The 27,985-nt window shown below is 32.0% G+C and overlaps 7 protein-coding genes across 10 annotated transcripts; 5 read left to right on the top strand and 2 right to left on the bottom strand.

Annotated features, from left to right (window-relative positions):
- Positions 1–3: 3 nt before the first annotated feature.
- LOC145935197 (trypsin-3) lies at positions 4–1,432 on the top strand. The gene is made up of 4 exons (XM_083036315.1): positions 4–101; positions 203–337; positions 833–964; positions 1,199–1,432. Exons 1-4 carry the CDS (start codon positions 18–20, stop codon positions 1,430–1,432), a joined length of 585 nt encoding a protein of 194 aa, XP_082892441.1. The 5' UTR covers positions 4–17.
- Positions 1,433–5,212: 3,780 nt separating this feature from the next.
- LOC145935141 (putative chitinase 2) lies at positions 5,213–9,656 on the top strand. Of its 4 annotated transcripts, none has more exons than XM_083036252.1 (9): positions 5,213–5,504; positions 5,598–5,758; positions 6,355–6,555; positions 6,907–7,066; positions 7,363–7,459; positions 7,535–7,741; positions 7,844–8,041; positions 8,260–8,388; positions 9,119–9,656. In XM_083036252.1, exons 2-9 carry the CDS (start codon positions 5,701–5,703, stop codon positions 9,386–9,388), a joined length of 1,320 nt encoding a protein of 439 aa, XP_082892378.1. In that variant the 5' UTR covers positions 5,213–5,504; positions 5,598–5,700; the 3' UTR covers positions 9,389–9,656. The 4 variants fall into 4 exon arrangements, with proteins under 4 accessions (XP_082892378.1, XP_082892379.1, XP_082892376.1 ...); XM_083036253.1 differs by having other exon boundaries at positions 5,591–5,758; XM_083036250.1 differs by having other exon boundaries at positions 5,213–5,526.
- A 722-nt stretch (positions 9,657–10,378) lies between these two features.
- On the top strand, positions 10,379–11,775 carry Prosbeta7 (proteasome subunit beta type-4). Its single transcript, XM_083037197.1, has 5 exons — positions 10,379–10,507; positions 10,762–10,968; positions 11,140–11,286; positions 11,364–11,562; positions 11,634–11,775. Exons 1-5 carry the CDS (start codon positions 10,392–10,394, stop codon positions 11,721–11,723), a joined length of 759 nt encoding a protein of 252 aa, XP_082893323.1. The 5' UTR covers positions 10,379–10,391; the 3' UTR covers positions 11,724–11,775.
- Positions 11,776–11,954: 179 nt separating this feature from the next.
- LOC145935677 (methionine aminopeptidase 1D, mitochondrial) lies at positions 11,955–14,486 on the bottom strand. Its single transcript, XM_083037196.1, has 6 exons — positions 14,160–14,486; positions 13,584–13,847; positions 12,927–13,118; positions 12,666–12,816; positions 12,437–12,547; positions 11,955–12,261 (listed from the first exon to the last, which is right to left on the bottom strand). Exons 1-6 carry the CDS (start codon positions 14,244–14,246, stop codon positions 12,071–12,073), a joined length of 996 nt encoding a protein of 331 aa, XP_082893322.1. The 5' UTR covers positions 14,247–14,486; the 3' UTR covers positions 11,955–12,070.
- Positions 14,487–14,609: 123 nt separating this feature from the next.
- Positions 14,610–17,033, top strand: LOC145935676 (exopolyphosphatase PRUNE1-like). Its single transcript, XM_083037195.1, has 7 exons — positions 14,610–14,800; positions 14,902–15,143; positions 15,206–15,477; positions 15,542–15,783; positions 15,866–16,030; positions 16,127–16,396; positions 16,899–17,033. The coding sequence occupies exons 1-6, from the start codon at positions 14,747–14,749 to the stop codon at positions 16,304–16,306; spliced, it is 1,155 nt and encodes a 384-aa protein (XP_082893321.1). The 5' UTR covers positions 14,610–14,746; the 3' UTR covers positions 16,307–16,396; positions 16,899–17,033.
- Positions 16,943–24,628, top strand: LOC145935674 (discoidin domain-containing receptor 2). The gene is made up of 14 exons (XM_083037193.1): positions 16,943–17,871; positions 18,350–18,455; positions 18,528–18,753; positions 18,832–18,979; positions 19,410–19,705; positions 19,780–20,023; positions 20,109–20,798; positions 21,262–21,401; positions 21,499–21,657; positions 21,915–22,024; positions 22,088–22,255; positions 22,332–22,424; positions 22,539–22,680; positions 22,814–24,628. Exons 1-14 carry the CDS (start codon positions 17,793–17,795, stop codon positions 23,117–23,119), a joined length of 2,907 nt encoding a protein of 968 aa, XP_082893319.1. The 5' UTR covers positions 16,943–17,792; the 3' UTR covers positions 23,120–24,628.
- Positions 24,629–24,731: 103 nt separating this feature from the next.
- LOC145935196 (solute carrier family 35 member D2-like protein) lies at positions 24,732–27,959 on the bottom strand. Its single transcript, XM_083036314.1, has 6 exons — positions 27,765–27,959; positions 26,265–27,536; positions 26,155–26,169; positions 25,404–25,786; positions 25,081–25,304; positions 24,732–25,003 (listed from the first exon to the last, which is right to left on the bottom strand). Exons 2-6 carry the CDS (start codon positions 27,241–27,243, stop codon positions 24,853–24,855), a joined length of 1,752 nt encoding a protein of 583 aa, XP_082892440.1. The 5' UTR covers positions 27,244–27,536; positions 27,765–27,959; the 3' UTR covers positions 24,732–24,852.
- Between the last annotated feature and the right edge of the window lie 26 nt (positions 27,960–27,985).

Below are 27,985 nucleotides of genomic sequence, written 5' to 3'. Positions count from 1 at the left end.
TACCTAGCTGGGGTTCCATGCAAATGGAATTGATAGACAAGACATTGCCGCACGCAGAGTTTCGATTCTCGGACATGCAAAACGATATTGGATTGTTCAGGGTGACTATTTACGCCGTGTATATAATTCTGTGTCGATAATAAAGAGAACAAACCTTGTAACAATCGAGGCCGTTTGCTGTCATCCACGCCTGTCCTTGCAGTTGAGAAGACCTCTTTACAGGAACGCGTACGTCCAGTTTGTCGCACTTCCTCCCGCATACATCACGGATATGTTCAAAATATATACAGAAGACTGTGTCGCAACTGGATGGGGTCGGCACATACCTGGTTCAAATGTACGTAAGATAAGAGTTTGCAAGTGCTTTATATTCAATATATATAACAGTACAAAATGAAAATTATAATTTTAAAGAACTATATGCTCCTTTTTTCTTGCAAAAAAACCTTCCCAAAAGAAATGGGATGCGTAAGTTTTATTTGTATTTACTATCATTATGAAATATTGAATTTAATATGAACTAATAATAGAGACTCTGTTTAAAGTAGACTCTTTTCGATATTTATATTTATTTTTATTCAATATTTATCTTGCTGCATTCGCTGCTTATTGCATTTTTAGAAGAGAAATTTTTATTTTTTGACTGATTAATTAAAATAATTTTTTTTAATATAGAAAAAAATATATAATAATAAATAATGATGTATCTCTGTTTGAAACTAGATAGATATTGATTTTATCCACATCACAATATTTAACGGAGCGGATTTATAGAAAACTATATGATCAAAATATAATTTTTCCATGAATTTTTTTTGCGATATATCATTAGCAAGGGACCGGTACATATTTGCGACATGTTCGGATTCCATTAATTTCACCCGAAATATGCCCTATGCGGAATGTGCATGAGGAAAAACAATTGTGTGCGGGTGTGCCAGAAGGTGGTCGCGATGCTTGTCAGGTTTGCATAAGTTCTGTAAATTAAAATTTTTTTTCGAAGATATTTATATTTATTTATTATACTTATTTTTTTTGCACTTATTTATTCATTTGAAAAAATTGAAAATAGACAATTTTTTGTACTAAAGTTTTACAAAAACTATATTAATACTTGCTTATATTATTTTTACTTTTTTTATTTTCACGTTTTATATTTTGATTTGTATATGCATATTTGTATTTTATGAATTTTCAGGGTGACAGCGGTGGACCATTGCTGTGTAACGGAACGCAAATTGGTATTGTCTCTTGGGGTGAAAGTTGTGCTCGTCCGAATTCACCGGGAGTTTATTCACGTGTGGATTTTTATTTACAATGGTTAAACGAGACTATTCTTCTAAATGGAGCCTCGAAATATTCATTTCAATACGTGATAACGATTATTTTGTCACTTTATTGTCAATATATGTATATAATATATATTTCTTAATATAACGTAACATAATAAAATATATTATTACATATATGTATGAGAAACAAATACAAGGAAAAGTTATATTTATGTGATTTTTCTACCACTGAAAATCTTATATATATATATTTCAAATAAAAAACAATTACTTATTTATTGCCAATGCAAATCTAATTTTAAGATATGATCTTTATTGTTAGTTTGTAATATTATTTCCAATAAAAATCTCAAATAATTAGATTTACACATATAAATTCTAATGAAACTATAAAAATATTACAAAAGACACTATCATATTTCAGAAAAATATGTTTTTAGAATTTATTATTTAATGGAAGAGAAACGTCTTCTTTTTTCATATATTATTATCACAAGTTCAAATTTGCTACTCTCAATAAGTTTAGAGAAGTTTTATCACTGTTTCTACTTTTTTTGTTGGTATATATCTTACTTAATGATAGACGAAAAAAAATCTTAATGTGTACTGTAATGAATGCTATCATTATGCTAATATAAGTTCAGATTTACTCTCTTTATTGGTCTCACATTACTTTTTTCTTCTGATTCTTTAATTTCCTTTTTTTACTAGTTTCTCAACGTCTGCTTGCTTTGCTGCATTTCCTATATTTTTCTATTTCTTGTTCATTTTATTTTTACTAGAACAACACACAAGTGCGCGCAATGCGCGCACTATTCTTCGATTTTATATAAAAAAAAATGATATTTTTATATAAAGTTTGTTTCAACTTGATTAATATTTTGTGATAGAAATCAGCTGATTAAAGCGCTAATTTGTTAATTAAATTTTAAAATAATAGTATGTAATAGAAATTATAAAATAATATGTTTTAAATAAAATGTTATAGTACATTAAACTCGATTAATATTTTTAGACAGAAATCAGCTGATAATTGTGCGCCGTATGGGGTCCGCGGTTTAAAAATATTAATTTTCAATATTTTAAAGCGAGCCAAAAATTAATCTTTCATATATTTTAACAGTACATTGTCTGCACATTTTGATGGTACCATCAGCATACAAACTTTTTGATCTAATATACGTAAAATAAATCCGCGCCGTAACGGGTCCGCGATTTAAAAATTTTAATTTCCAATTGTTTAAAGCGAGCCAAAAATTAATCGTATATATATTTCAATAGTGTATTGTTTGCAGATTATTTTGGTACCATAAGCATATTAGCGTACTACTATTTTAATCTAATAAACGTAAAATTAATCCGCGCCGTATGGGATCCGCGGCTTAAAAATTATAATTTTCAGTATTTTAAAACGCGCCAAAAATTATTCGTTTACATATTTCAACAGTACATTGCCTGCACATTATGATGGTACCATCACCATACCAGCCTACAAACTTTTTGGTGTAATATACGTAATATAATTGTGCGCCGTATGGGATCTGCGGCTAAAAAATTTTAATTTTCTATATTTTGAAACAAGCCAAAAATTAATCGTATATAAGTTTCAATAGTGTATTGTTTGCAGTTTATTTTGGTACCATAAGCATACCAGCGTACTACCTTTTTGGTCTAATAAACGTAAAATGAATCCGCGCCGTATGGGATCCGGGGCTTAAAAATTTTAATTTTCAGTATTTTAAAACGCGCCAAAAATTATTCATTTACATATTTCAACAGTACATTGCCTGCACATTATGATGGTACCATCACCATACCAGCCTACAAACTTTTTGGTGTAATATACGTAATATAATTGTGCGCCGTATGGGATCCGCGGCTTAAAAATTTTAATTTTCTATATTTTGAAACGAGCCAAAAATTAATCGTATATAAGTTTCAATAGTGTATTGTTTGCAGATTATTTTGGTACTATAAGCATACCAGCGTACTACCTTTTTGGTCTAATAAACGTAAAATGAATCCGCGCCGTATGGGATCCGCGGCTTAAAAATTTTAATTTTCAGTATTTTAAAACGCGCCAAAAATTATTCGTTTACATATTTCAACAGTACATTGCCTGCATATTATGATGGTACCATCACCATACCAGCCTACAAACTTTTTGGTATAATATACGTAAAATGAATCCGCGCCGTATGGGGTCATCGGCTTAAAATTTTAATTTTTTATATTATGCGTAACTATATACATATATCGCGGTAATAGATGTCAATACTCATTTCTACTGCGCATTCGCAATTCGAATTATATTAAGATTATCGAAAAGTGTCGGACGAAATATATTTATGACTCTAATAAAAGAAATATTTATTGTCCTTAAAAATTGCTACGGAACCTTAATTGTTAATTTGGATTTATGTCTCACTTCTATTTTTAACTTAATAAATATATTACTTTATAATTAAATGAATAAATTAAAAAATATTAATATAGCGAGCTATTTAAATTTTAAAATAATAATATGTTATAATAATTAAAATAGCAATATGTTGTGAATAATATGTTGTAATATTTTATCCTCGATTAATATTTTTGTTACAGAAATCAGCTGATTAAAACGTAAAATTGCTAATTAATTCTTAAAATAAGAATATGTTATAACATTTAAAATAATAATATGTTTTAAATAATGTATTATAATTCCTTAAATTCGATTAATATTTATAACAGCTATCAGTTGATTTCTGTCAAAAAATATTAATCGCAGATAAGGCATTATAACATATTATTTATAACATTATTATATTAATTTTTATAACATATTTTTATGTTAAAATTTAATTAGCAATGTAATGCTTTAATCATGTGATTTCTATCAAAAAATATTAACCAAGTTTAAACAAACTTTATATAAAAATATTATTCTTTTTTATTTAAAATCGAGGAATGGCGTAACGCGCGCTTTTGTTATTCTAATCTTTTTCTAAAAAAGACATTAAGTCGATTCTCGCAAGTATTTTTGCCTTTTTTCCGCCAAAATATTAATCAAGTTTAAAGTATAATAACATATTATTTAAAACATTATTATTTTATTTTACTTTTTGGACTAACTGTCAAACTGCTAACTGCTAACCCTCGCGATGACAGCCTTTCTACGAATGTAGACAGCCATGCTACGAATATAACACACAACGCGAATGTCAAAAATATTAATCAAGCTTAAAGTATTATCACATATTATTTAAAACATATTATTATTTTATTTAATTTTATTTTAGACTAACTATCAAACTGCTAACTGCTAACCCTCGCGATGACAGCCTTTCGATGCTACGAATATAACACACAACGCGAATGTCAAAAATATTAATTAAGCTTAAAGTATTATCACATATTATTTAAAACATTATTATTTTATTTAATTTTATTTTGGTCAAACTGCTAACTGTTAACCCTCGGGATGACAGTCTTTCGATGCTACGAATATAACACACAACGCGAATCGACAGAGAACCAATCAGCATTGCGGAAAAGAGGCAACAATACTTCGAGACTTTCGAGAATCGACTTAACATGCACTTTTTAGAAATGGACTTGCTTTTTTTCTTATTTTATTTCCGCCTTCTTCTTTTTCTGTATCTTCTTTTATTTAGATGATTTTTAGATTATTTTATTTTTAGATTATTTTAAAGTATTCTGTAGCTTACACAAAACATAATGCAGAGACGATGTTATATTATTTATTCCAGAAAGGGGCAAAAGAGAATCTGTGGAACACAACAAATTTCCGGCAATATATAACAGGTTCTAAATGCATCCTTCTCGCGGTCATGTTCATCTTCGTCTTTCTCTCGAGAATGAACAGTTACGAGTGAAAGTGATCTGGCTTGGCTGACGCGCGCGTATCTGGCTCCTAACAGTCTAAAGCCTACACTCGAACGAATCTGTATCGATGTGTTAGCATTAGCTTATTGTTAGTGTATATGGATTATTGAAAAACTGTGTTGGTGACAGCAATTCGATATTCGATACAAATTCGATATTATAAATAGAATCAATTTTATTATTATTGTTATCGCAAATGATATAAAAAAAAACAAATCTCCTAACTGTCAGTAATAATAGAGAATCCGTTGTCATAGCATCGTCTGTCGATTACGATAAAAGCTAAATATCACGTCAAGTGCGCAGTGGATGAACAAAATCTGTGTAAGAGTGTGTGCTAAGTCTGGTATATAAATAAAATAAAATATAATCATATAATAATTTATGGCTTCACATTAAATAAATATAAGGTTTTAGCGTTTACCACATTTGAAGTACAAAAATATTTCTAATACGAAATACCATTATTGATTATCAAGCACATTAAACTAATTACATTGAAGGAATTCAGTGTATCACGATGGTATTTACTTACGTGGCATTTCTACTTTTATTTTTCGGAACTTATAATGTTCACGGTGAGTTTGCATGTGTAAAGTCATGAGATTAATATATACGTTATATTTATAAATAATAATGCAGAATATTATTATGTATTATATATGTACGCGATCACTGAGATTCTCGCATTTACGTGTATTAATAAGCGAAAGTAAAAGCCGGCATGTCGCACAATGGGAACGCGACATTTTCATAAGGCTCGCGAATGTATATACAGAGTGTCTCGGAATTAGCTTTCAGCTACCTTTTATTTACGAATTGATCAATTCTGAAGTATCCTTTTTTAATTGAAAACGCGTTCAAATATTATTATTTTTCACGATTTTTTAACAATCACTTTAAATATCTTTGTATAATTGATGTTTAAATTAGAACTTTTTTTTTTGTAAGAATAAAATATATGTAATCTAAGAATAAATTTGTAAATTTATTTAATTTAAAGTATGATTAATTAAATTAACGCCATTTCTTTCAAAGTAACTGTATTATTAATGAATGTATAGTATAGTTTAGGTTTCTCGAAACTTAAGATTTTTGGAGTAATAAGAATTTTATCGTTTCTCTAGACTGTTTTAATTTAATTGTATTAATTAGAATATATTTTTTATTATAGGGCTTATAAAACCAAAACATGACAAAGTCGTTGTTTGTTACGTCGCCTCTTGGGCAGCCTATAGACCAGGAAATGGTGCATTTTCCTTAGAAAATCTTCACCCAGAACACTGCACTCATTTAATTTATGCATTTGCTGGTTTAAATGTCTCAAATTGGACAATTAAAAGCCTTGATCCTTGGGCAGATATGGAGAAAAATGGTAATTGCAACTTCTCTATGAAATTACATTTACAGTTCAAGTTACAGTAATTCAAAATTATTTAAAAAATTAATTAAATAATAAATTGCTTAATAAAATTACTAATATATGTAAAATCAAGCATCAAGCTATTTAAAAAAATAAAAGATTAAAATAAAATAGGAAGAAATAATCAAAATATTAAATTATTCAAAAAAGTTACTAATTAATTACTAATTTCAATTTTTTATAATTCTAATTTTTCGGATTTTTATTAATGATTTTGATGATTTAATTATTCGAGTCGTATTATTACACTTTTTCAAACATAAATTTCATCAACATAATTTGAAAATATCCAAATAAATACAGGAATTGGCAACTATAGAAAGATGACGGCGCTTCGTAAGCAAGGTTTAAAAGTATCACTCGGTATCGGCGGATGGAACGAAGGTAGTATAAACTATTCAATGATGGCTTCATCATCGGATCGTAGAAAAACTTTTATCGCTAGCACCATTGAGTTTCTCAGGTGCGTTTATTGTAATATTCACATTAATTCTTTTTTAATTCTAGAGTTCTATTTATAGAGTATATTTCATAACAAAAGGTCAATACCTCAAGAATATTTTACTTAGAAATTTTTTGTACGTAATGACCGATATTGTTACTTTGAAATACGCAACTAAAATTTAGTTTAATGTTATATATCGATAGTTGTGAAACTTTACTTTGATTGATTTTATATTAAACTTTTCTATTTTTTTATTATATTGCTTGTTTTTATTTTATGGTTTATTTTTTGCAAATAAAATTTTCTTACAATAGAACGTACGAATTCGATGGGCTAGACCTTGATTGGGAATTTCCTGGAAATCGCGGTGGTGCTTTGTATGATAAACAAAATTTTGTTAGTCTTGTAAAGGTAGGGAAGCATTATAATTTATTATTATTTCTATTATTACGTGAGAACATGAATGCATTATTTGTCGTACGATAGGAACTGCGAAATAGGTTTAGAGAGCATCGCTTCTTGCTGACGGCAGCGATAAGCGCGAACAAAGACACTATTAATATGGGGTATGACATCCCTGAAATTTCCAAATACCTCGATTACATTCACGTCATGGCATACGATTATCACGGAGCGTGGAACAAACAGGTTCTTCCAAATTCACCGTTGCGAAGCAAGGATCAATTAAGTGTGGTAAGAAATATTATTTTCACATAAGAAATATATATGTATATACTTATGTATGCAATCAAAACTTAATATAATCATATAATTGTATAACGATTGTATTTTTAGGAAGATACTATTACGTATTTGTTGCAACAAGGAGCGCCAGCCGAAAAATTGGTCTTAGGATTAGCGATGTATGGAAGAACTTTTGTTCTTACAACTGTACCAGAAACATCAAAAATAAATCCGATTGGTCTGCCCAGTCTAGATACTGGATTCAAAGGACCATACACATCCGAAGATGGTTTTATGGGATTTAATGAGGTATTCAATCATTCTTTCTCATATTTATATGATATTTAGTCTACAGTTTTTATAATTTTTGTATCTTTGACAGCTATCACAGCTATTTTTCTGTAACTTCTCACTGTATTCAGCTAGTATCAAAATATGCGATAAAAACTTTTCATATATGTGCGAAAAAGATATATAAGATATATAAAAATAAATGTTTATGAATGAATTACATATATTCTGCACAGATTTGCGAAGCATTGGTTTTATATCCTCAAGAGTGGACAACTGGATGGGATAATTACAGCAGCTCAGCTTACGCAATTAAAAAGGACCACGTTGTGGTTTATGATGATCGCAAAGCAATTATGATCAAGGTATTTCTTTTACTTTTTTCATTAAACTTGAATTTCCTACTAAAATCTAAATTTTTCTATCAAATCCCAATTGCGTGTCCACGAATCTCGAATCTATCAAATTATAATGAGTTCTTCTAAATTTTGAATACTAAATTTTTTTGTATAACCGCTAAGAAGAATTTTGTTGCTCAGAAATATTTAATATTTTTTAAATTATATGTTGCATAAAATGCCAAAGGATTTAATATTTTATTATTTTATTATGAAAATGTCTCTGAGAATTATTAATTTTTAATAGATACGTCGTTGTCTCGTAAGAAGAGCTAATATATATACACAGAGAGAATTTTCGCTTAGAATTTACCCTGAAAATCACAATAAGTATCACAATTTTTCTGATTAATATTTTTATCACAATAAAAATATAATAATATCTATTACAATAAAATATAAAATATGTTTGATTAATTTTACTATGCAGTTTAGTAAAATTAATCAAACATGTTTTATATTTTATTGTGATAGATATTATTATTTTTATTGTAATAAATATTAATCAGAAAAATTCTCATAAAATTTTTTCCATGTCATATTCTCTCGATTACCATGATTTTCAGGGTGAATTCTAAGAGAAAATAATTCTCTCAGTGTATCAATTAATAATAATTGAACTATAATTCGATCTTTTTTCGTGCAAGCTACCAAATCTTGAGCGCTTAAAAATTTTAAAGTTAATAAACTTTATTAGGTGGAATACGTAGAAAAACAAAAACTGGCGGGTATTATGGTATGGAGCATCGACACGGACGACTTCCGAGGGAAATGTTCATTGCTGCATGATGACATGACTTTGCTTGATGGACGCGATTATCCTTTAATGAAATCCATTAATGCAGTTTTGGCAAATAACACGGTACCATTCGATGAAGGAAAAAACGAGCTAAACTCATCGCCTATGCAATTACCCTCAAGCATCATATTTGCGCTATTAATCACGATAATTTTTCTTTTTACTTAAATTTATCTTAATCATCAAAGATTATAACTAAAAAAAAATAATAATTAATAGCAATTAATAATTAAAAAGCATGAGAGCGTGCTGACGCTCGCGTTCCTTTTATCGATATTTTTTGTTACGTCATTTTAATTTGCGATATGACATATTGTCTGTGTGTGTGTATAAGTGTGTATTTGTTACATATGAATAAGAAAAAATTATGCTCATTATATGTATTTACAGAAAATTAGACATATAAGCAAGATTATATTACCGATTTTAATAATTTTAATAATAATTGTTTAATAATAATAGTCTGTTTTTAATGATTGTAATATTAATCTAAAAGCTTTGAGAGAAAATGAGAGCAATTATAATTTAGATAAAACTTTGCATGTCATAATTATACTATTATAGTATATGAACAGAATTTTTCGATGCGCAAATCGCTGCAAAATCAACAAATAGCGACCTCTGTTATCTATCGCAATTCAACTACAGCAAGATATATGTGTAGATTATATTCTAATAATAATAGATTATATTCTAATACTATATATATATATAGTATTATAGATCTTGATGCAACTAATTATAGAAAAATATCGATGTAACGTACCTGTCGATGATCACTTGCGATGCACTCGAGGGAAAAAGCACAATTTGAAGTATACGCGAAAACGGTTGTCAACGATACCGGATACCTATATATAAAGAGGTTATCGATACCGAAATTACATCGAAATTAGCGTATAAAGCGAATGTACATGGTGTTTCACGTAACGACGAATTTCCTGCACTTTGTTGGACACATTCGCGATAATTTTTCTCGAGATTTATAACTTTTTACGAGTAAATGACTGGGAAAAATACAGAGCGACTCGAATACGATTCTGCACAATCCATTATTGCGGCACAATTCGAGATTTATCGAAGTGCAATTATCGAAGTGTCGAAATATCGAAGTATCGAAGTATCGAAGTATCGAAGTATCGTGACGTCCATGCAGAAGCCAGAAACAAAAATGGCGTTTACCAGTAAGGATGCTGTCATACCTTTGTGGCACAATGGACCATCGCCTGGTGCATTCTATCATTTTCCAGGCAACCAATATGGTACCGGTGGATTCCAAAAATCACAGTACGTTTTATCCGACTGTAATTCAGAAGTGTTTTATTTGTCTAAATACATTTGTACACCCTAACCTATCATAGCGTTCGCGAAACTCGCATGTCATCTTGTCTCGCGCAAGAAACAAATCAATGAAATGAAATACTTGAGATTGCACTCGAGCTCGATACATTTTTATAAAACACAATATAATAATTTAAGAGGATTTCTTCAGTTTAGTTTAGTCTCAGGACATTCTCTAATTTAATTTCGATGTTTTGCAGATCACCTATAACGACTGGCACGTCCGTTGTTGGTATACAATTTAAAGACGGAGTCATCATAGCTGCCGACGTTTTAGGATCTTACGGTTCACTCGCTCGTTATAGAAATCTCGAGCGTATTATGAAAGTTAACGATAACACCATTCTTGGTGCATCTGGAGATTATGCAGACTTTCAGTGTATCAAGAGCTATGTGGAGAGAAAAATGTGAGTTTTTAATCAGTAAGATTGAAATAGCAGAGCTTTGATATATGTGCACTATATTTTAGCACACTAAGATTAAATTAAAGTATATAAATGAGAAAAATATATTGGGATTTTTACAATAGCTTTTAAAATACAGCGCAGCGTCACTTTATATTAATGCATTTGTTTCAGTTTGGAGGAAAAATGTTTGGATGATGGATTTAGCTTGAAGCCAAAAGCGCTGCATTGTTGGTTAACGCGTGTCATGTACAATAGGCGATCAAATTTTGATCCGTTTTGGAATAATTTTGTGATTGCTGGCTTAGAAGGTGGAAAACCGTAAGTATCATATTTTCTTAACTTTTCGAATATATTTAAATTGTTAGATGTATTATAAATCGTGGTTTTGCTCTCAGATTTTTGGGAACTGTGGACAAGCTTGGAACAGCTTACAATGATCCAGTGATTGCGACTGGATATGGTGCTTATATGGCAACCCCTATACTAAGAAAAGCTTACGAAGAAAACAATGAAATGAGTAAAGAGGAAGCTATTGAACTGTTATACAAAGTAATGCAAGTTCTCTTTTACAGAGATGCAAGATCTTTCCCAAAGGTAAAGTATCGAAATTTGTATATGCATAGTTAACGATCTTGAACGTATATTAATAGATTTATTTTTTATAGTATCATCTTGGTATTATTACAAAGGAAAAAGGTGTTGAAATACAAGGGCCACTAACTTTAGATAGCTATTGGGGACCTGCAATCTTGTAAAACTAATTTCTTTTATTTCTCTATAAATTATAATAAAGCTGATAAGGTAAAAGTCTCCTCTTTTAATTAATTTTTTTGTTGATATGCGAACTCGCATGATTCATTCGCATTATATATAATATATATGAATAAGAACAAATAATAATGAACACTTCATTATAGCAATAATAAATCATTTTTGTTTTATTTTGTTTTTATTTGTGTATTGGAAAAAATATAGCAGGATAATATTAATAAGCTATTTTGAATGTAAATCAATTGTTTTACACTAAAAAATATATAGAAATAATATATTTAATAAGTATTATTTACATACATATATAAATAATAGTGACAATAATTATGGTTTAGAGAGTTAATACTTCACATCCATCGTCTGTTATCAAAATTGTATGTTCAATTTGAGCTGTTCTAGAATTATCAACAGTGCAACCTGTCCATCCATCTTCCAAAATTGCGACCTGCGTCATTCCTTGACTCAAAACTGGTTCAATAGTAAATGTCATCCCTGGTTTCATTCTCCCAGAATAATCATTTGCTGTAAAACGAAATAAGTAGATGTCAATCCATCTGACATGTTTATATAATACATAGTATTAATGGATTTAATTAAAATTGATGTATCTCAGAAAAAACGCAAAAGAGAATAAGGTAATTTTAATCAATTAACAAATATTTATATTAATAGTAATGTGAAAATTTTTATTGTATACCGAAATGGAAAATGTCCGGAGCACCATGAAAATAAGTCCCAATACCATGGCCCACAAATGTAGGTATCACATTCAAATTATGTTTATTTGCTATATCTTCTATTACATTACCTAGAAATGGAAAAATTTTATAAAGTGTTGAAAATTAATGTGATTGCACCATATAAACATTAGCGAGAAAAATTTTTAAACATTCTTAATTATATATATATGTATATAATATTATTACCAATATTGCAAAAATGTTGGTTAGGCTTGCATATTTCAATGGCTGATTTTAAACACAATTCCGTGATTGTTATCAACTGTTTGCCTTTTAAATCGACTTCACCTACTTGAAACATAGCCGAGCAGTCACCATGATAGCCATTAAGATATACCTATTTAAACGAGAATTTAAATAGCCTTTTTTAAAATTATTTTAAGCATGTCTAAATTAGTAGAGAAACATTTCATAAAACATTTTAGTATAATTGATAAAACTACTCACTGTTACATCGACATTGAGTGTATCACCTTCTTGTAAAGGCCTACTGTCTGGAATACCATGGCAAGCGACATTGTTGACACTTGTACATATAGATTTGGGAAAACCATGATAATTTAGTGGACTGGGATAAGCTCCATTGCCAATGATCATATCGTGTACTTGTTTGTCAAGAAAATCAGTCGTAATGCCTGGCTAACATATATCGATATCATTTTACACTTATGTTTATTATAATATGTAGTAATGTACATATGAAAGTTACTAATAATTTTTGGATGTTTCAGAAAATCGAGATATTGAAAGATATCTGTGTATAATTGTTATACTCTTAAAATATTGCTCCAAAGATATTTATTAATTTGTGATATATATGTAACAATAATTATTAGCAATAGCTCTATAATCTGATAAATGAACAATGATAAATTTTACAAAAACAAAAGTTCACAAAAAGATAAAATTCTTATTTTGAATCATAAAATTTACATCCAAGGTTTATGCATATCTTTCAGATATAAAATTCCCCTTTGCTCTATCTCTTTTCATCTAGATAAATCCTTTGACTAATTTGAAGTTGATTTGTGGTAATATGAATCTATATCTGAACTATGGTCTATATAATATATATGTGTGTGTGATGTGTAAGAAATAATTCACCTTAATTAGCCCATCAACTTGATGCAGGATGTGACTAGCAAGTTTACAACTTTCCCTCATACATTCTATTTGAGATTCATCCTTTATCTCAGGTGTTATTGGTCCATCGCTTTCGGGTATTGATGATTTACTGTAGGATGGCTGGGGTATGTATGCAGGTACAACTACCTTTTCAGAAACCAACCATGGTCGGACTATAGCATATTTGCCAAAACAATTATTATTATAAGTATGAACAAATCTGGATATTTTTAGATCTCCAGCCTGGAACAAATATTTTCTTGCAATTAAATAATATTTGTAATACTTTGTAATGATATAAATATCTTTTAAATTAATCAGTTCTATTATTATATTTAATTAATAGCAATAATGATAACGAGTACAACAAAAAAAGCACTTTTCAAAGTATATATTTAAATTATTCTACATTGTCAATATTAAAAAATGATATAGTAAATATGTGTAAGTTACACATTTTCAAAATAAAGATATTTAGATCATTTCATTAATTATGGGAATAATCAAAATAATGAAGTAACATTTAGCCTGCAGAAAAAGATGTATTGTATGTACCTTATTATTCGATGCAGTCTTGAGAGAGTTCAAAAGATAGGTTTTAAAAGATTGTGCCATTTGAATGACGTTTCCAATCAGGCGCATTTTCTATGATATATATATATCTCGTAATGATAATATTCTCTTTCAGTTTAATCAGTTCAACATATAAATTTTTATCCCATTCTATTTTGCACACAGTGTCCTTGCATACACTTTCTACACTCGTGGTTTTTTCTCTTTCTCTGTCAAAATCACGCGTCAGGTTTATTTGAGATTTTAAATGAAAAAACAATGTGACAGCAAAATTATTAAATGTCTCTGCTTTAAATCTAAGACTGCTTTGATACATTTCCTGCATTCAAAGTGAAATTTGTCTATAAATCTGTGTATTCAAGATTAGACAGAACAAAGACAGAGGAACTACAGTGCAGAAAGTGCAATTCTCCTTCAAACAAATAACCTAAATACGATACTTGCGCATAGCATGTTGAAAGATAAGCAAGAAGGAGGAAAACTTTTAATCTTTAAACTAAAATAATAAAAAGTATAGTTTTGTATATATCCATAATAGATAAAAGAAGAGAAGGGAATTAATATAAATAATGCAATCGCAAGGAATTATGGAATCTTTTCTTAACGCGTCGAAAACTGCTTTGGTAAAAATTTGCTATTCATTGCTATGCATACATTTTCAGATCATTTTGATCCTCTGTACTATCGTTCTTATTCAGCTTTTATCTGTTGTATTATATTTCAGTCGCAGTTATCATTATACCGTACAATTCGAGTTGTCATGGGAAATCAAACATGCGATTTAGACTCTGCTGTATGTGCTTTGATCCAGGGATTGTTAGAATACATTGATGTCAGAAAGAATGGACAGAGCGATCATGCTGTAATACCAGTCATGAATATCCCGGAAAAGGAATTTCGCATTAAGACTGAAGTAGTTTACAGTCTAAGAACTCATAACGTCCCATTAAATTTGATAACCTTTAGGTGAGTCTCTGGATTCTAAAAAGCATTATGATCTTTGTGTTACTTGAATATACTCTTGACAGAGATCAGATCAATTTGCAAAATGTACAGAATGATGCTGACAAGAAACTGGAGCTAATTTTAGTTGATCATCATACTCTTGCGAATGAAGATGTTGCATTGAAATCTTCAGTTATAGCGATTATTGATCATCGACCGTTGGATCCAGCCTGGTCATGGCCCAACGAGTCGTTAAACATAGAAACTGTTGGAAGCTGTGCCACTCTTGTCGCACGTAATCTTCTACAAAAAAATGCTAACATTTTGGATGCACAACTCGCGAGTCTTTTACGAGGTATGCATTATATTTCACAAAATTGCTTTGTTAATAATTATAATATGCAATATATATTTCTCAGGACCAATATTAATCGACACCTACAATATGTCGGTTGAAGCTGGTCGAGCAACTGCTACCGATATCGATGTATTAAATACCCTTGAGAAACTTGGTGGACTTACATCCAACAAAACTGAAATATTTAATGAAATTATGAATGCAAAAACAAATATTAGTGAATTAAGTCTTGAAGAACTCATGATTAAGGATCTAAAAGTAACCAACGGTATACCTCTCGTCGGATTCTCTCTTTTAGTAGAGGTGTGCTATTTAGAATTTTTATTAATAATTAAAAAAATTATAACATTAATTTTTTATAAATATATGTTGAAATTAATTTTAGAATTTCCTCATGCGAGAAAACGCGAAAGAGACAATTGAAAAGTTTAGTAATGATAGAAATTGCGATGTCATTATTCTCATAGGTCAAAATGTGAGCAGTGAACATGTATCTAGAGATATTGCAGTCTTTTCTACATTGTCTAATCAATTATATATAGCAAATGAAGTGAGTTATTTAGTGCTGTCCTATCAAACTTTATCTCAGCATATATTCTTATACATATATCCTTTTGTATCCTGATTTGATTGCATTTATTTATAGATAATTCAAGCATTGATTTCTTCTACTCAACCAAACTTAAATCTAGAATTGGTCAAACAAATTCAAGAAGAGAAATATAATCTTTGTTTGTATAGACAAGGAAATGTAAAGGTAACACGCAAACAAATACTACCAATTGTGCAAGAAACGACGTTATTACACAAAAACGAGAAAGTATAAGTAAACAGGAGAATTATAGGAAAAATATTACACAGGCATAACAGATGTGCTAATAAAAAATACTTGAATACTTGAATGATCTTTTTTAAGGTACCTTTTTTAATTTATAATTTTTTTCATTTACTTAATTATATCATTCATATATATACATATTTATATATATATACATATTCATATATATACATATTCATATTCATATATATACATATTCATATATATACATATTCATATATATACATATTCATATATATACATATTCATATATATACATTTTCATATATATATACATACTCATATATAATACATACTCATATATATTCATATTCATATATATACATACTCATATATGAATATGCATATACATGAATATGTATGTACATTTATGATTATGTATATACATGAATATGTATGTACATTTATGATTATGTATATACATGAATATGTATGTACATTTATGATTATGTATATATACATATTCATATATATTCATATTCATATATATACATATTCATATCAAGTTTTATATTTATATACATATATTGTATTTATATATAATGTATAGTTTTTATAAAATTAGTAAAACTGATTTCAGGAAAAATTTGATGTATTTAAAGTTTATTGAAGGGCATTCTCGATATCCTTATTGCGAAAAAGCATCTTGGTTGCCGAGAATTTTATGATTTTGCGCAGTGAAACGCCGCTACTATCGCCATTGGCTATCGAAACGTCACACCCCTCAGCGTTATCACACATCATCCCCATATAAGGTCCTTCCTTCCGTGATATTGTGGTGGCTGTAATGCCGCGAACTGCCTTTTGTTCGCGCGGATGTTGCGAAAGTGTGCGTGACCATCGGAATGCATCGTGAAAGCATCGTCTTGCACGTATGATGAGAGAAACGCAAAAATGAGAGCCGAGCAAAACTGTTGAAGCGCCAAAGCTCGAGGATGAGAAGAGAGGCTTATTATTAACGCGACGCACGTGTTTCATTTAAATTATGAGACCAGTCTCCAAGGATCGGCGATTTTCCTTTGGAACATTGGTAAGAATATCGAGGATACGCAGGATCAGAGTCTTAAAAATCTCGATGAGTGTGCGGGAAACTCGATCTTCCTTCTGGAAGAATCGAGAGAGAATACTCTCGCCCGATTTTTAGGGGAGAAAAAAAAAGATTAGCGAAATACGCGGAATTTCGCCCACCCGCGAAATAACGCATATTGATCGTTCCATACTTGTTGCGCAGAGACAACAGCCGAGCCAAGCTACGCCGAGTATCAACATCCCCACCCTGTGCGAGCGAAAAGCTGCATTATCCTTGTGAACATTGTAGTCTCGTTAATTGCGTCTCTTTCTTTTTTTTGTATTTTTTACGACGACACCGCGCGACATTCGCGGGGGAGAACGCGATGAGAGAGTTCCTCGAGCTATATTATGATTTGTAAATGCGTTCGGACTGTCGATACGCTCTGCGCTATCGTAACATATCATGGAGCCAGTACATCTTTTGATACAAATTCTAATGCTGTTCACCTGGTGTACAAAGGGATCCTTCGGAAATGCTCTTGGTAAATATATCGCTCATTGATCTATAATTTTATTATTAATATTCCTTTCGTACGGTGACCTATATTTATATATATATATAGAGGCCGCGAGATCTATGTGATATCTTTTGATAAAATTATTTATTTTTCCTAATTAATTTTCAGAATTATTATAAGAAGTAAATCAAAATAATTTTTGTTCTCTTATTGTTTATTTATTGAAGATTAATTATAATATATAAATTACAAACAAATAATATTAATAGTTATATTAATAATAATGACAATGGGTAATAATAAAAATGCAATTCTAGATGAAAAAATATATAATAGACATATACATATTTTATATTTACTTGTCCATATATTTATTTATATTTATTTTATTTTTATATGTTGTGCACTTATTAAACAAACCGAAATAGATGATATTTAGCTTCTTGCTTGAAAATTATATGAATATAAAATATCAAAGATATAATAACAATAATGATTTTAGAAAAATGCATTCTTCCTCTTGGCATGGAAGAAGGAAGAATTCCGGATGAAGCGATCACGGCATCATCCAGTTACGAGATGAAATCCGTGGGTCCTCAAAATGCAAGGTACAGAAATTAAAACGATAATACATAATAATTACGTATGAAAGCTAATTGATAATTTATAAATATTGGTAGAATACGGCAGGAGAAGAACGGTGGTGCTTGGTGTCCAAAGGCTCAAATCAGTAGTGCTATACGCGAATATCTGGAAATTGATTTGACGAGAGATCATCTTATCACGTGGACTGAGACTCAAGGCCGATTCGGAAATGGTCAGGGTCAGGAATACGCCGAGGCGTTTTTTCTCGAATATTGGCGGCATGAAAAGTGGCATCAGTATAAAGATTTGAAAGGGAACAAGGTATGTCTGATTCTAACGAAATGATTGATAAAGATCGACTCGAAACTTATAACTAAGATCTCGAATTATGTTACACAGATTTTGCGTGGTAATAGCAATACATATCTAGTAGAGAAGCAGAAGTTGGATCTACCGTTCGTCGCAAGTCGAGTGAGATTTGTTCCTTACAGTCAGCATCCGCGAACCGTGTGTATGCGTGTCGAGATTTATGGCTGCATCTGGAACCGTAAGTATGCAATTCTTTTAAGTTTATTTATCATCCGCATATTCGAATTCTATCCTCGTAAATATATAATATTTTAATGTATAATTATATTAATATATTATGTTTTATATAAATATATTTTAATATTATTTAAATAATTTATATAAATATATTATTATATAAATTATTATATAAATATATAATATATTTTAGTATAAAATATATAATGTATAATTTTAATCGAGTACATTTTTCTCTTTTTAAATCTTATAAAATTTTATAATTTATTATATTATGGAAAATACAATGAAGTTATGAAAGCGCGCGTGCGCTGAATTTTTACAGATAATATATCTAAAAAAATATAATATTTAAAAAACAAAAACAAAAAATAAATTCAATTTTCGCTATACACACGCGAAGATATAATGAAAAAAAGTTCTTTGTGCAGAAAACATCGCTAATTATGCTATGCCTAAAGCTGATAAAATTGGGCCTAACGGATGTAACATTGAGGATATATCGTACGATGGCACCGAGATCGATAATTTAATGTTGAATGGATTAGGACAATTAACAGACGGCATAATCGGCAGCGAAATTGAGATCCTCGAATCCGATAGAATAACCAACTGGGTCGGATGGCACGATCGCGACAATGTAGAATTGTTCTTTGAGTTCCGATTTTTTCAGAAGTTTAAAAACTGTACGATTCATGTGGCCGATTTGCCTGATTTAAGTGTTGAGGTGCGCGATTATTCGAGAAATAGGCTCTATTGAGAAATTTATTCTAAACTTATTGTAACATCAAGAATTTTTAGATGTTCTCGATGGCAAGTTTCCGGTTTTCATCGGATGGCAAGGATTATCACGCGACACCGGAAATATTTCAAATCTTTAATGGCTCTAAGACGAACCTCAACAGCAGCAACGAGAAAAGTGGCGGAAGCAGAAGCAGCGTCTCGATATCTATTTCCTTGCAATCGAGAATCGGTAAATTTGTCAAGATAGAATTAAAACTTAGATCGAAATGGTTATTGCTGAGCGAAATCACATTCGACACAGGTAATCTCTCTAGCTTCACCATTCATATATACATATTCGTAAAAACTAAAATAATTATTCAAATATCATCTTGAATATAATTCAGTTCCAGACACAAAGAACATCACTGACAGAACATTAGAACGATTATTATGGATATATTCGAACAACAATGAAAACATATCTCAAGCGACCAACGAGGACCAGATTACGAAGATAAAGCAGATTGAGGACAAACAGAATAAGGACGAAAACGACGAGACTCAAATTGAGAACAAAATCAGAGGTGCAGCTAGCGACGAGGGAGGGATTAATATTGTACACGGACGTACAATAACGGGGAAAACTGAATCGAACCGGACAACATCGGTGTTGAACGAGTCGAATCTGACACCGGACGCCTTTCCCGTGAACAATTCGCCAACGTACATCGGATTGATCAGCGCAGCATTAACCATGCTCGTCTTTCTCTCGAGTTGCACAATCTTCTTGATGAAGCAGAGGGGTCGCAACAAAGTGGCTCTGCTGCAAAAACACACCGCGTTACTGTGCAGCTCGCCGGCGTCGGGTATCACGATCAATACGAAGGATATCAAATTACCGACACCGATCGTGGTCAACAATTTATCGCAGTCGAGATTGTCGTTGAAGAGCAAGATTGTCTCGAACAACGATTACAAGTTCGGCGATGTCGGTGCGAATGGGCAGCGTAATGCTTATGAAAAAATTGATAAAATATCCTCGGAGCAGTATATGAAATGCGAAGCGAGGTCCAATTATAAAACAGAACAGTTTGGTATGTATATTGATTGTATATTGATGATAATGATTAATTTAATTAATTAAATTATTAATAATTAGCTTTAATATTGATCGTGTCCAATTGTATACAGAAAAAGAAAAAGAAACGGTCTATTTTATATCAACTAAAAGATGTAATAGAATGTGTATATATAATCATACAATCTAATAATTATCCTGTAATTAGAATATAATAGTTAATTAATATAATAGTTAATTAATTCTCGCGTCTTTGTCATTCTATAATTTATATTTGTTTCAACTTTTCTACGCTTTGATGGAATTTAATTTACTCATAGTTAATTTCATATCCATTAATATAACTACACTTAATTAGTAAAATCAAAATTATAATTATAAGGTATATTATCGAATAATTAATACGACTCGCATTCAATCGAGCGTCTCGTGTACTCTTGTTCTACGTAACATTATCATGACTCCCACATGTGTTTTAGATATTAAAAACAATGAAAACTTCAATGATGAAACACGAGTGGAATGCATAATTCCAACAATAAAACCGAATTCCTCGCAAACGGGAAAAATCAGTCAGAGGGTATACGAAAGTTATTACGCGGCTACAGACATCTTGACGGTAAGAATGTGCTTGCAGTATATTCGACATAACAGTGATTTAAACGATTTTGTGATTGTTAATGCAATACTCGATACAGTATTACGGTATGTTGTAGATAAAAAGACGCGATCAGCATCCAACTGTAAGTCTTTTCACACCGCTGCTCATTCGGGATTCGGTCGTATCCTACCAACGCGGAATTTATGATGTTCCACGTATCTCTCGACATAGATTAAGAATTCTCGATAAACTCGGCGAGGGAAACTTTGGTTTGGTGAGTTTCATCCGTGTATATGCTTATTCAGGTGTTTTTTAATTGTCTCGTAAACCTCTTTGCTATTTAACTTTTTTAAAATTTTCAATACAAAAAATTATATATGCACATATATATTTATATATTATATATATTTAATTTATATTTATAATAATATATATTTATTACAACATATATACAATAAAAAAAATAAATATAGGTATATTTTTTGTTGAAAATTTTTAAAATGTTATATATATATATATATATTTGATTAGATTCATCTGTGCGAAGCAAAAGGCATACAAAATCCGGACTTAGGTATCCTTCAAAATCGTCAAGTAGTGATAGTCCGGTCTTTATGGCGCGGTGTCGTCGACGCTCTAAGGTAAAGCATTGTTTTATTTAATGAACTTCTGCAAAATTTGAATTTACACGGAAATCGATTTAGGAAGGACTTTATGAACGACATGCGCATCCTGGCTGAAATTCGCGACGTCAACATCGCCAGAATAATCGCGATCGTCGAGGAGGAACCTTTTAGTGCCATCTTCGAATACGGAGAACTCGGAGATCTATCTGGTTTTCTAAAAAATCGTGATCGCGACGCGCCGACGAGGTAAGATATCGTATTCGATTAAAGGTTTCGAATCTATTTTCTCTATCAGACTCTTATGCGATAATGAATTCCGCAGTTACGAGTGCTCCTTAAATCTCATCACGCAAATCGCTTCGGGTATGAAGTATCTCGAGAGTTTGAACGTACCGCATTGCGATTTAGCAGCTAGGTAACAACATATTCACTATATAATAAATTTATATATTCACTATAAATAAATGTAAATGTTGTAATAAATTCACGTACGTGTATTGCATATATATCAATATGATTTGTCTTGCAGGAATTGCATAGTCTGTAAAGATCTACTGATCAAAGTGTCCGACCAAGCCATGTATTGCAGTAAATACGACAATGAATATTACGTTGATGAATGTTATTCCAAGATACCGTTACGTTGGATGGCATGGGAAGCTGTCTTATCGGTAATTGTTTTATATAATTAGAATGAGCAGTGTTGTTTTGAAAAATATTTGACTACTTATCTGCAAAAATTTCGTAATATTTAAATCAGTATATAAAAGAATAATTTTTCCCCGTCTATCTATATGTACAAAGGGAAAACGAAGTTGCCAATGTGACGTTTGGTCGTACGGCGTGACAATTTGGGAAGTTTTGACGCGCTGCGAAGATGTACCCTACGCCGACCTGACCTCGGAACAAGTGTTGGAGAACTGTGGCCTATGGTATCATCATTCATTGGACAGCGGCGGTAAAAGGAAATGTCCGCGGATCCTCGAGCAGCCAGTATTTTGCTCGGACGACTTGTACCGGCTGATGCTGCGATGTTGGTGCAAACGCGCGGAGGACCGGCCGAGTTTCCAGGAGATTCACTGCTACCTCAACAAGTTGACTCTGGATTAACTTTGTGCGCAAAAGTGTGCGAACGCATTTCTGCGAGAGCGTAAACGGAAAACGATCCATGCTCATCAGCAACAGCAGCGGCGCGGACCAAATCGATTACAATCAGCTGAGAAGCATCCTGATGATTGCTTTCTTGATCGCTTTTGCATGTGTGGCTTGAACTTTTCAATTGCCGATACATCAACCTGATACATCGAGTCGAAGAGTCGTCGAATGCCTAAACACATCACAAGGTATGGGATGCTCTCTGGCCACTAAAATATTACTGCTCAACTAGATTTATCTAATTTTGATTAAATAAGTGTAGGGTTAATAACATAACGATAAAACTTAAATGCGGCGGATAATCGCAGGTTTCTCGTACAAAATTCTATGCATAATCGAGGAATAATCTTTGAAGATAGTATCTGTCATTGATTATTTCTCCGTAATCAATCAGTATTCGAGAGAAATACGTGATTTCGCGCGCGAATATTCATCTATTTACTAATTTATTACTTTACACATATCTCTCTTTCCTACGCTTATATATATGTGATAATCATTATCGTTTTTACTCTTAAGAGAAAAAAAATTGTTCCATTTTTTCTATATCTATATATTACCCAATCGTAGAAAAATCACGATTACGGACAAGATTTGTAGCAAAGTTCGTCGTAATTTTGGTGCAGATTTTGCGCAAGGCTTAGTCGTATTTTGTCACAGCTGGGTATACTTTATATTGTCATATAGAATTCGTTGCATGTAGTCGAAGCAAAACAATATTAATGAGATCGGCATAAAACGAACGTAATACTCAATTACGTCGAATAATGACAATCAGTTTTGCTCATCTATTTATATGTACTTATTTTACGAAATAATATCATAATATACTCGTATTGATCGATTCAGCTTATCTATCTTAGGGGGAAGACGGATCGTTTAATCTTCAATCAAATTTCGCAATGGCGCAAAATTTTTAAATAGAAATACTCTTCATATAAATATATCCTTTCTTACATATATATATAAATATATATACATATACGTATATATATCTTAAGAGCTAAGATTTTATTCAATCGTTTTTATTCAAAAACATAATAATTCACGGGATGTATCTTAAAACGCATGCGTTCTTTATACGGATCGCGTTATTAACTTTTCCATTTTAAGAAGATATATTTAAACCAAATTTTTTGTGCCAAAAATAATTATAATTCAGAAAGAACATGAAGGGTTCTCAGAAGATATATTCGCATATTTTTTATTCAATAGATATAATGATGTCTCTAAAGATCATCTTCCATTTTAAGATATACCCTGTGTATATAACGCAATTAGTACTAAGAAAACAATGAAAAAAAGGAGCAAAAGAGCAAAAGATGAGAATCACAATTATGCTAATTGGAACAACGACGATAATAACGATTATGGTAAACGTACAATTTTAGATTATATATGTTTATAAAACAGATGTAACGTTTAATTAAATCAAATTTGTAATATCAATAATGTGTGTTGCTTTCAAAACTGATCCGATGATTATTCGACAAATCTAGACAAAATATTATAAAGCACACTTTTTTAAAGCTGAGAGGTTTGGCGAAATTAAAGCTGTAAGGAGATGAACGTTTACCAGAATTTTATTTTTCGTTTTATCACAAACAACTAAATGATAATTGACAAATTATTTACAGTGATTATTAGCAATTATTAACAATTTCGTTTCTCGATTGACTTAATTATCATCATACGAGACGTGTGATATTCATCTCTCTGTGAAAATCCTCGAGAGATTGTTCCCAACGCTCCTCGTAATAAATCCCTAACAAGAACTTTGCGTTCAATCCCGTATTTATAGACCATGGAAGGTGATAATCTAAGTACAATTGTCTTTGTCTGAAATGTTACAATTAAAATAACGCGATAACCATAAGCTGTAACATACAGAGCATTCATCAAGCATGTTAATTTACCTAGAACGTAGCCGACTAGCTCCGAATATCGCACCGTTTATGCACATCGGCAGACGCGTCTGTAGAGCCTCTATCCATTTAACCGATACCTCTCCCAGCATCGTCGTCGGCATTAAAAGCATAGCGTGAAAGATATCGTGCACCTCTCGATACCGTTGCATCACATAGGCCAGCTCGATGTCCTCGACGAATTGTACCATCGTTCTATCGTCGGGAGATACATTCTGCATGCAAAATTTGCCCGTTCAGGAAAGAGCTGTTGTTAGAGCCCGTCATTTTTTTCTTTTCTCAAACGAAAAAAAAAAAGAAATTCATATCCTTACGTTGTTGTCCAAAAAATCGCGATACGTTCTGCCTACGGTTCCTGGTGGCAGGTCTCTGAGATAAGAGAGATCGACGGTGGACGTGTTTACGCGTGGCTTTTGCGCGAGTATACGTTGACCCTCAGCGGTATCCTTCATCTGTCGATGACAGTGCACGAGGGCGTTTGTACCGGTAGTTTCCCCGAGACACGCTATCATGTCACCTCGAAACGGATTCGCCAAAGATATCGCCGCCGAGCCCGCCGTGAGAAGCACACGTTGCAGGGGGGATAGGGATACGTGGTGCTTGGCATAATCCTCCAGAAATGTCTCGCGTGTCGAGGCGGTCGCGAAACGGCCTGAAACCGAGCGAGGAAAGAGTGAAGTTTGATCTGCGTCAGTTTCTCGTCAATAGATAAAATTTATTTCCATTAGAATAGCTGTGTTTTATATATGTACAGATTATACATACAGATTACAACTAACTTTATTATGGCGATGCTCTGTATCCTTAATTGACCTGTTTTTCCTATATTATATTAGCTAATATCAATACTTATCTGGTAACAATACTTTTTTTTACTTTGGTACATATTACAGTCAGGTTATCGGCGATATTATTTATCGTATCGCTCCGTAACTTCGTCCAAAGTTAAAAAGCGCTTTCTGACACATACATAAGGAACAGAGACATTTATAAAATTATGGCTATTAATATAATTGGTCATTATCTTGATCTCTGCTTAGAGAATGAAAAAAATGCATATATTACTAATTTTTCTTGTATCTAAACAAAGATCGCTAGCTATTACATGCTTCTTGAAGATAATAACTTTCCCGTATTGTACATGTTAGGCATCCATAAAATGAAAATTTACAATCATACAGCCTGTATCTTACTGGTCTGAGATTCAGTCAACAGAGTATACTTTGGCTGCAAAGTTTCTCTTTTACGAAACGTTACCCAAGTATATACTAAACTACCTATCACACTTAAATTCAATCCTACAAAGTTCAGCCACGAAAATATATAATCTCCACCAATGACCATACCAAGATACGTCACACATATGTTCTTCAAGCATCCGATTATAGTAGTGGTCAATGCAGAGTTATACAGTGTACATAGGAGCATGCTATACAACAATATAAAGCCCATTATGCAGGATAACGTAAATTGCAAAATAAATAATGGATTCGACCAATCGGGAAACTCTAACGTTAAGGCTATATCACCCATCCACCAGGCCAACAGGATCGTTGGACCCAGCATGAACAGAGAATTATAATACATCAGTCCGTACTTTCCTAATTCCTTAGAGTCTAACTTCTTTTTCATGTAAACACCGTTAGCGGCAGTGAAGAAATCGTTCAACAGGATAAAAATATAGCCCTCGAGATTGAAGGCGAGATCGTTTAAAGCGGCTACCACCGCTCCTAGAATCATGGTGTAAACGCTCAACTGAATGGACAGACGTGCTTTAATGCCCAGAATATAGTACTCGGCTATCATCGTCATGAGGATACTGAATCTCCTCAGAGCGGTGAACATCGGTAAGCTGAGCTGCTTGGTACCGCCTAGTCCGAATATCATGTTGCCAAGGTATATCAACGGCAAGGGCCATATCTTGGTGAACGTCGTCACCTCCAGATTAGGATAATCGACGTAACGTAGTTTCTTGGCGACGAACAACACCAGTATCGTCGCCAACATCTGGCCGATCCCCAGCACTTGGAAGGACGGGAAGGCGAATGACGTGAGCACAGTCTTGTTGACAACGGTTATCATGAACGACGACAGTCCGTAAAAGAATGCCGACATCACCCGCACGAACATCGCATTTTGCTCGTGCTCCGTCATCGTCGAGCCCTCGCTGATCCACGCGATTTTTATTTTAGAGAAGAATATCTTTACTTCAATAAATAATGATGCACACGTGGAGGAACCTACACTTGGATAATCTTATCATTCTTCCGTTCATGGCGTCAGCGATTAGCGGCCTCGCATCGGTTCAGCTCCGGGAAGGCGATCTGGACCATGTGATTCCGTGTAATTAATTCTTCAAGCTTCCAGCACGATGCAATTATAAAGGCATGCTTATTACGGACTCTCGCTCGTTCGACTTTGCCCCGTAATCAGCATCAACACGTCACCTATCATGTAACAGAGATAAAGATAGAAAAAAAACAGTGGCAATATTTATAGATATATATGTATGTGCGAATAATTTTATAGCAATAATCGAATTCCCGATGCGTTCCTGGCATTTAAAGCCGGGATAATATAATATAATTTCGCTAAACTGAGATTCTTATTTGCGACATAAAAGGTTATCTCGTCAAGGTTATTTTTATTTTTTTTTTTTTTTTACATGCACGTACCATTAAGATCGAACTGTCAAATCGCCGTTCTACGTACGCATTTATATCAAAATGTAAATGAGAAGAATTTTAAAAAATTCTCATTTAATTTTTACATTTCAATACTAATTTTCTTGCTCCGATCCGATCATTTCGTCAGATTTACCGGCTCGGACAGATGCTGCGACGCTACTGTCGCGTCATGTGTCATCTGACAGGTTCGGGCGTCATCGCCAATCTTC

Source organism: Prenolepis imparis, unplaced genomic scaffold (assembly GCF_030444845.1).
Source record: "Prenolepis imparis isolate NDT839.2.m4 unplaced genomic scaffold, iyPreImpa1.0 SCAF_4, whole genome shotgun sequence".
Lineage (NCBI taxonomy): Eukaryota > Metazoa > Arthropoda > Insecta > Hymenoptera > Formicidae > Prenolepis > Prenolepis imparis.
This window is presented reverse-complemented; position numbering and strand designations above follow the sequence as displayed.

What these genes read in the sequence shown, in the direction of transcription:
- LOC145935197 (XM_083036315.1), top strand. Translation starts at nt 18, where the DNA reads ATGCAAATGGAATTGATAGACAAGACATTGCCGCACGCAGAGTTTCGA. An exon ending in ACGATATTGGATTGTTCAGG is followed by an intron (nt 102 to 202) that starts GTGACTATTTAC and finishes CTGTCCTTGCAG; the next exon opens with TTGAGAAGACCTCTTTACAG. An exon ending in GTGGTCGCGATGCTTGTCAG is followed by an intron (nt 965 to 1,198) that starts GTTTGCATAAGT and finishes ATGAATTTTCAG; the next exon opens with GGTGACAGCGGTGGACCATT.
- LOC145935141 (XM_083036252.1), top strand. Translation starts at nt 5,701, where the DNA reads ATGGTATTTACTTACGTGGCATTTCTACTTTTATTTTTCGGAACTTAT. An exon ending in AGCACCATTGAGTTTCTCAG is followed by an intron (nt 7,067 to 7,362) that starts GTGCGTTTATTG and finishes TTCTTACAATAG; the next exon opens with AACGTACGAATTCGATGGGC. An exon ending in GCAAAGCAATTATGATCAAG is followed by an intron (nt 8,389 to 9,118) that starts GTATTTCTTTTA and finishes AAACTTTATTAG; the next exon opens with GTGGAATACGTAGAAAAACA.
- Prosbeta7 (XM_083037197.1), top strand. Translation starts at nt 10,392, where the DNA reads ATGGCGTTTACCAGTAAGGATGCTGTCATACCTTTGTGGCACAATGGA. An exon ending in GGTGGATTCCAAAAATCACA is followed by an intron (nt 10,508 to 10,761) that starts GTACGTTTTATC and finishes GATGTTTTGCAG; the next exon opens with ATCACCTATAACGACTGGCA. An exon ending in AGCTATGTGGAGAGAAAAAT is followed by an intron (nt 10,969 to 11,139) that starts GTGAGTTTTTAA and finishes CATTTGTTTCAG; the next exon opens with TTTGGAGGAAAAATGTTTGG.
- LOC145935677 (XM_083037196.1), bottom strand. Translation starts at nt 14,246, where the DNA reads ATGCGCCTGATTGGAAACGTCATTCAAATGGCACAATCTTTTAAAACC. An exon ending in CACTCAATGTCGATGTAACA is followed by an intron (nt 12,817 to 12,926) that starts GTGAGTAGTTTT and finishes TCGTTTAAATAG; the next exon opens with GTATATCTTAATGGCTATCA. An exon ending in CCAACATTTTTGCAATATTG is followed by an intron (nt 12,548 to 12,665) that starts GTAATAATATTA and finishes TTCCATTTCTAG; the next exon opens with GTAATGTAATAGAAGATATA.
- LOC145935676 (XM_083037195.1), top strand. Translation starts at nt 14,747, where the DNA reads ATGCAATCGCAAGGAATTATGGAATCTTTTCTTAACGCGTCGAAAACT. An exon ending in ACTCGCGAGTCTTTTACGAG is followed by an intron (nt 15,478 to 15,541) that starts GTATGCATTATA and finishes TATATTTCTCAG; the next exon opens with GACCAATATTAATCGACACC. An exon ending in GATTCTCTCTTTTAGTAGAG is followed by an intron (nt 15,784 to 15,865) that starts GTGTGCTATTTA and finishes AATTAATTTTAG; the next exon opens with AATTTCCTCATGCGAGAAAA.
- LOC145935674 (XM_083037193.1), top strand. Translation starts at nt 17,793, where the DNA reads ATGGAGCCAGTACATCTTTTGATACAAATTCTAATGCTGTTCACCTGG. An exon ending in GTGGGTCCTCAAAATGCAAG is followed by an intron (nt 18,456 to 18,527) that starts GTACAGAAATTA and finishes AAATATTGGTAG; the next exon opens with AATACGGCAGGAGAAGAACG. An exon ending in CGAAATCACATTCGACACAG is followed by an intron (nt 20,024 to 20,108) that starts GTAATCTCTCTA and finishes AATATAATTCAG; the next exon opens with TTCCAGACACAAAGAACATC.
- LOC145935196 (XM_083036314.1), bottom strand. Translation starts at nt 27,243, where the DNA reads ATGACGGAGCACGAGCAAAATGCGATGTTCGTGCGGGTGATGTCGGCA. An exon ending in GCGATTTTTTGGACAACAAC is followed by an intron (nt 25,305 to 25,403) that starts GTAAGGATATGA and finishes TTTTGCATGCAG; the next exon opens with AATGTATCTCCCGACGATAG. An exon ending in GCTAGTCGGCTACGTTCTAG is followed by an intron (nt 25,004 to 25,080) that starts GTAAATTAACAT and finishes GTAACATTTCAG; the next exon opens with ACAAAGACAATTGTACTTAG.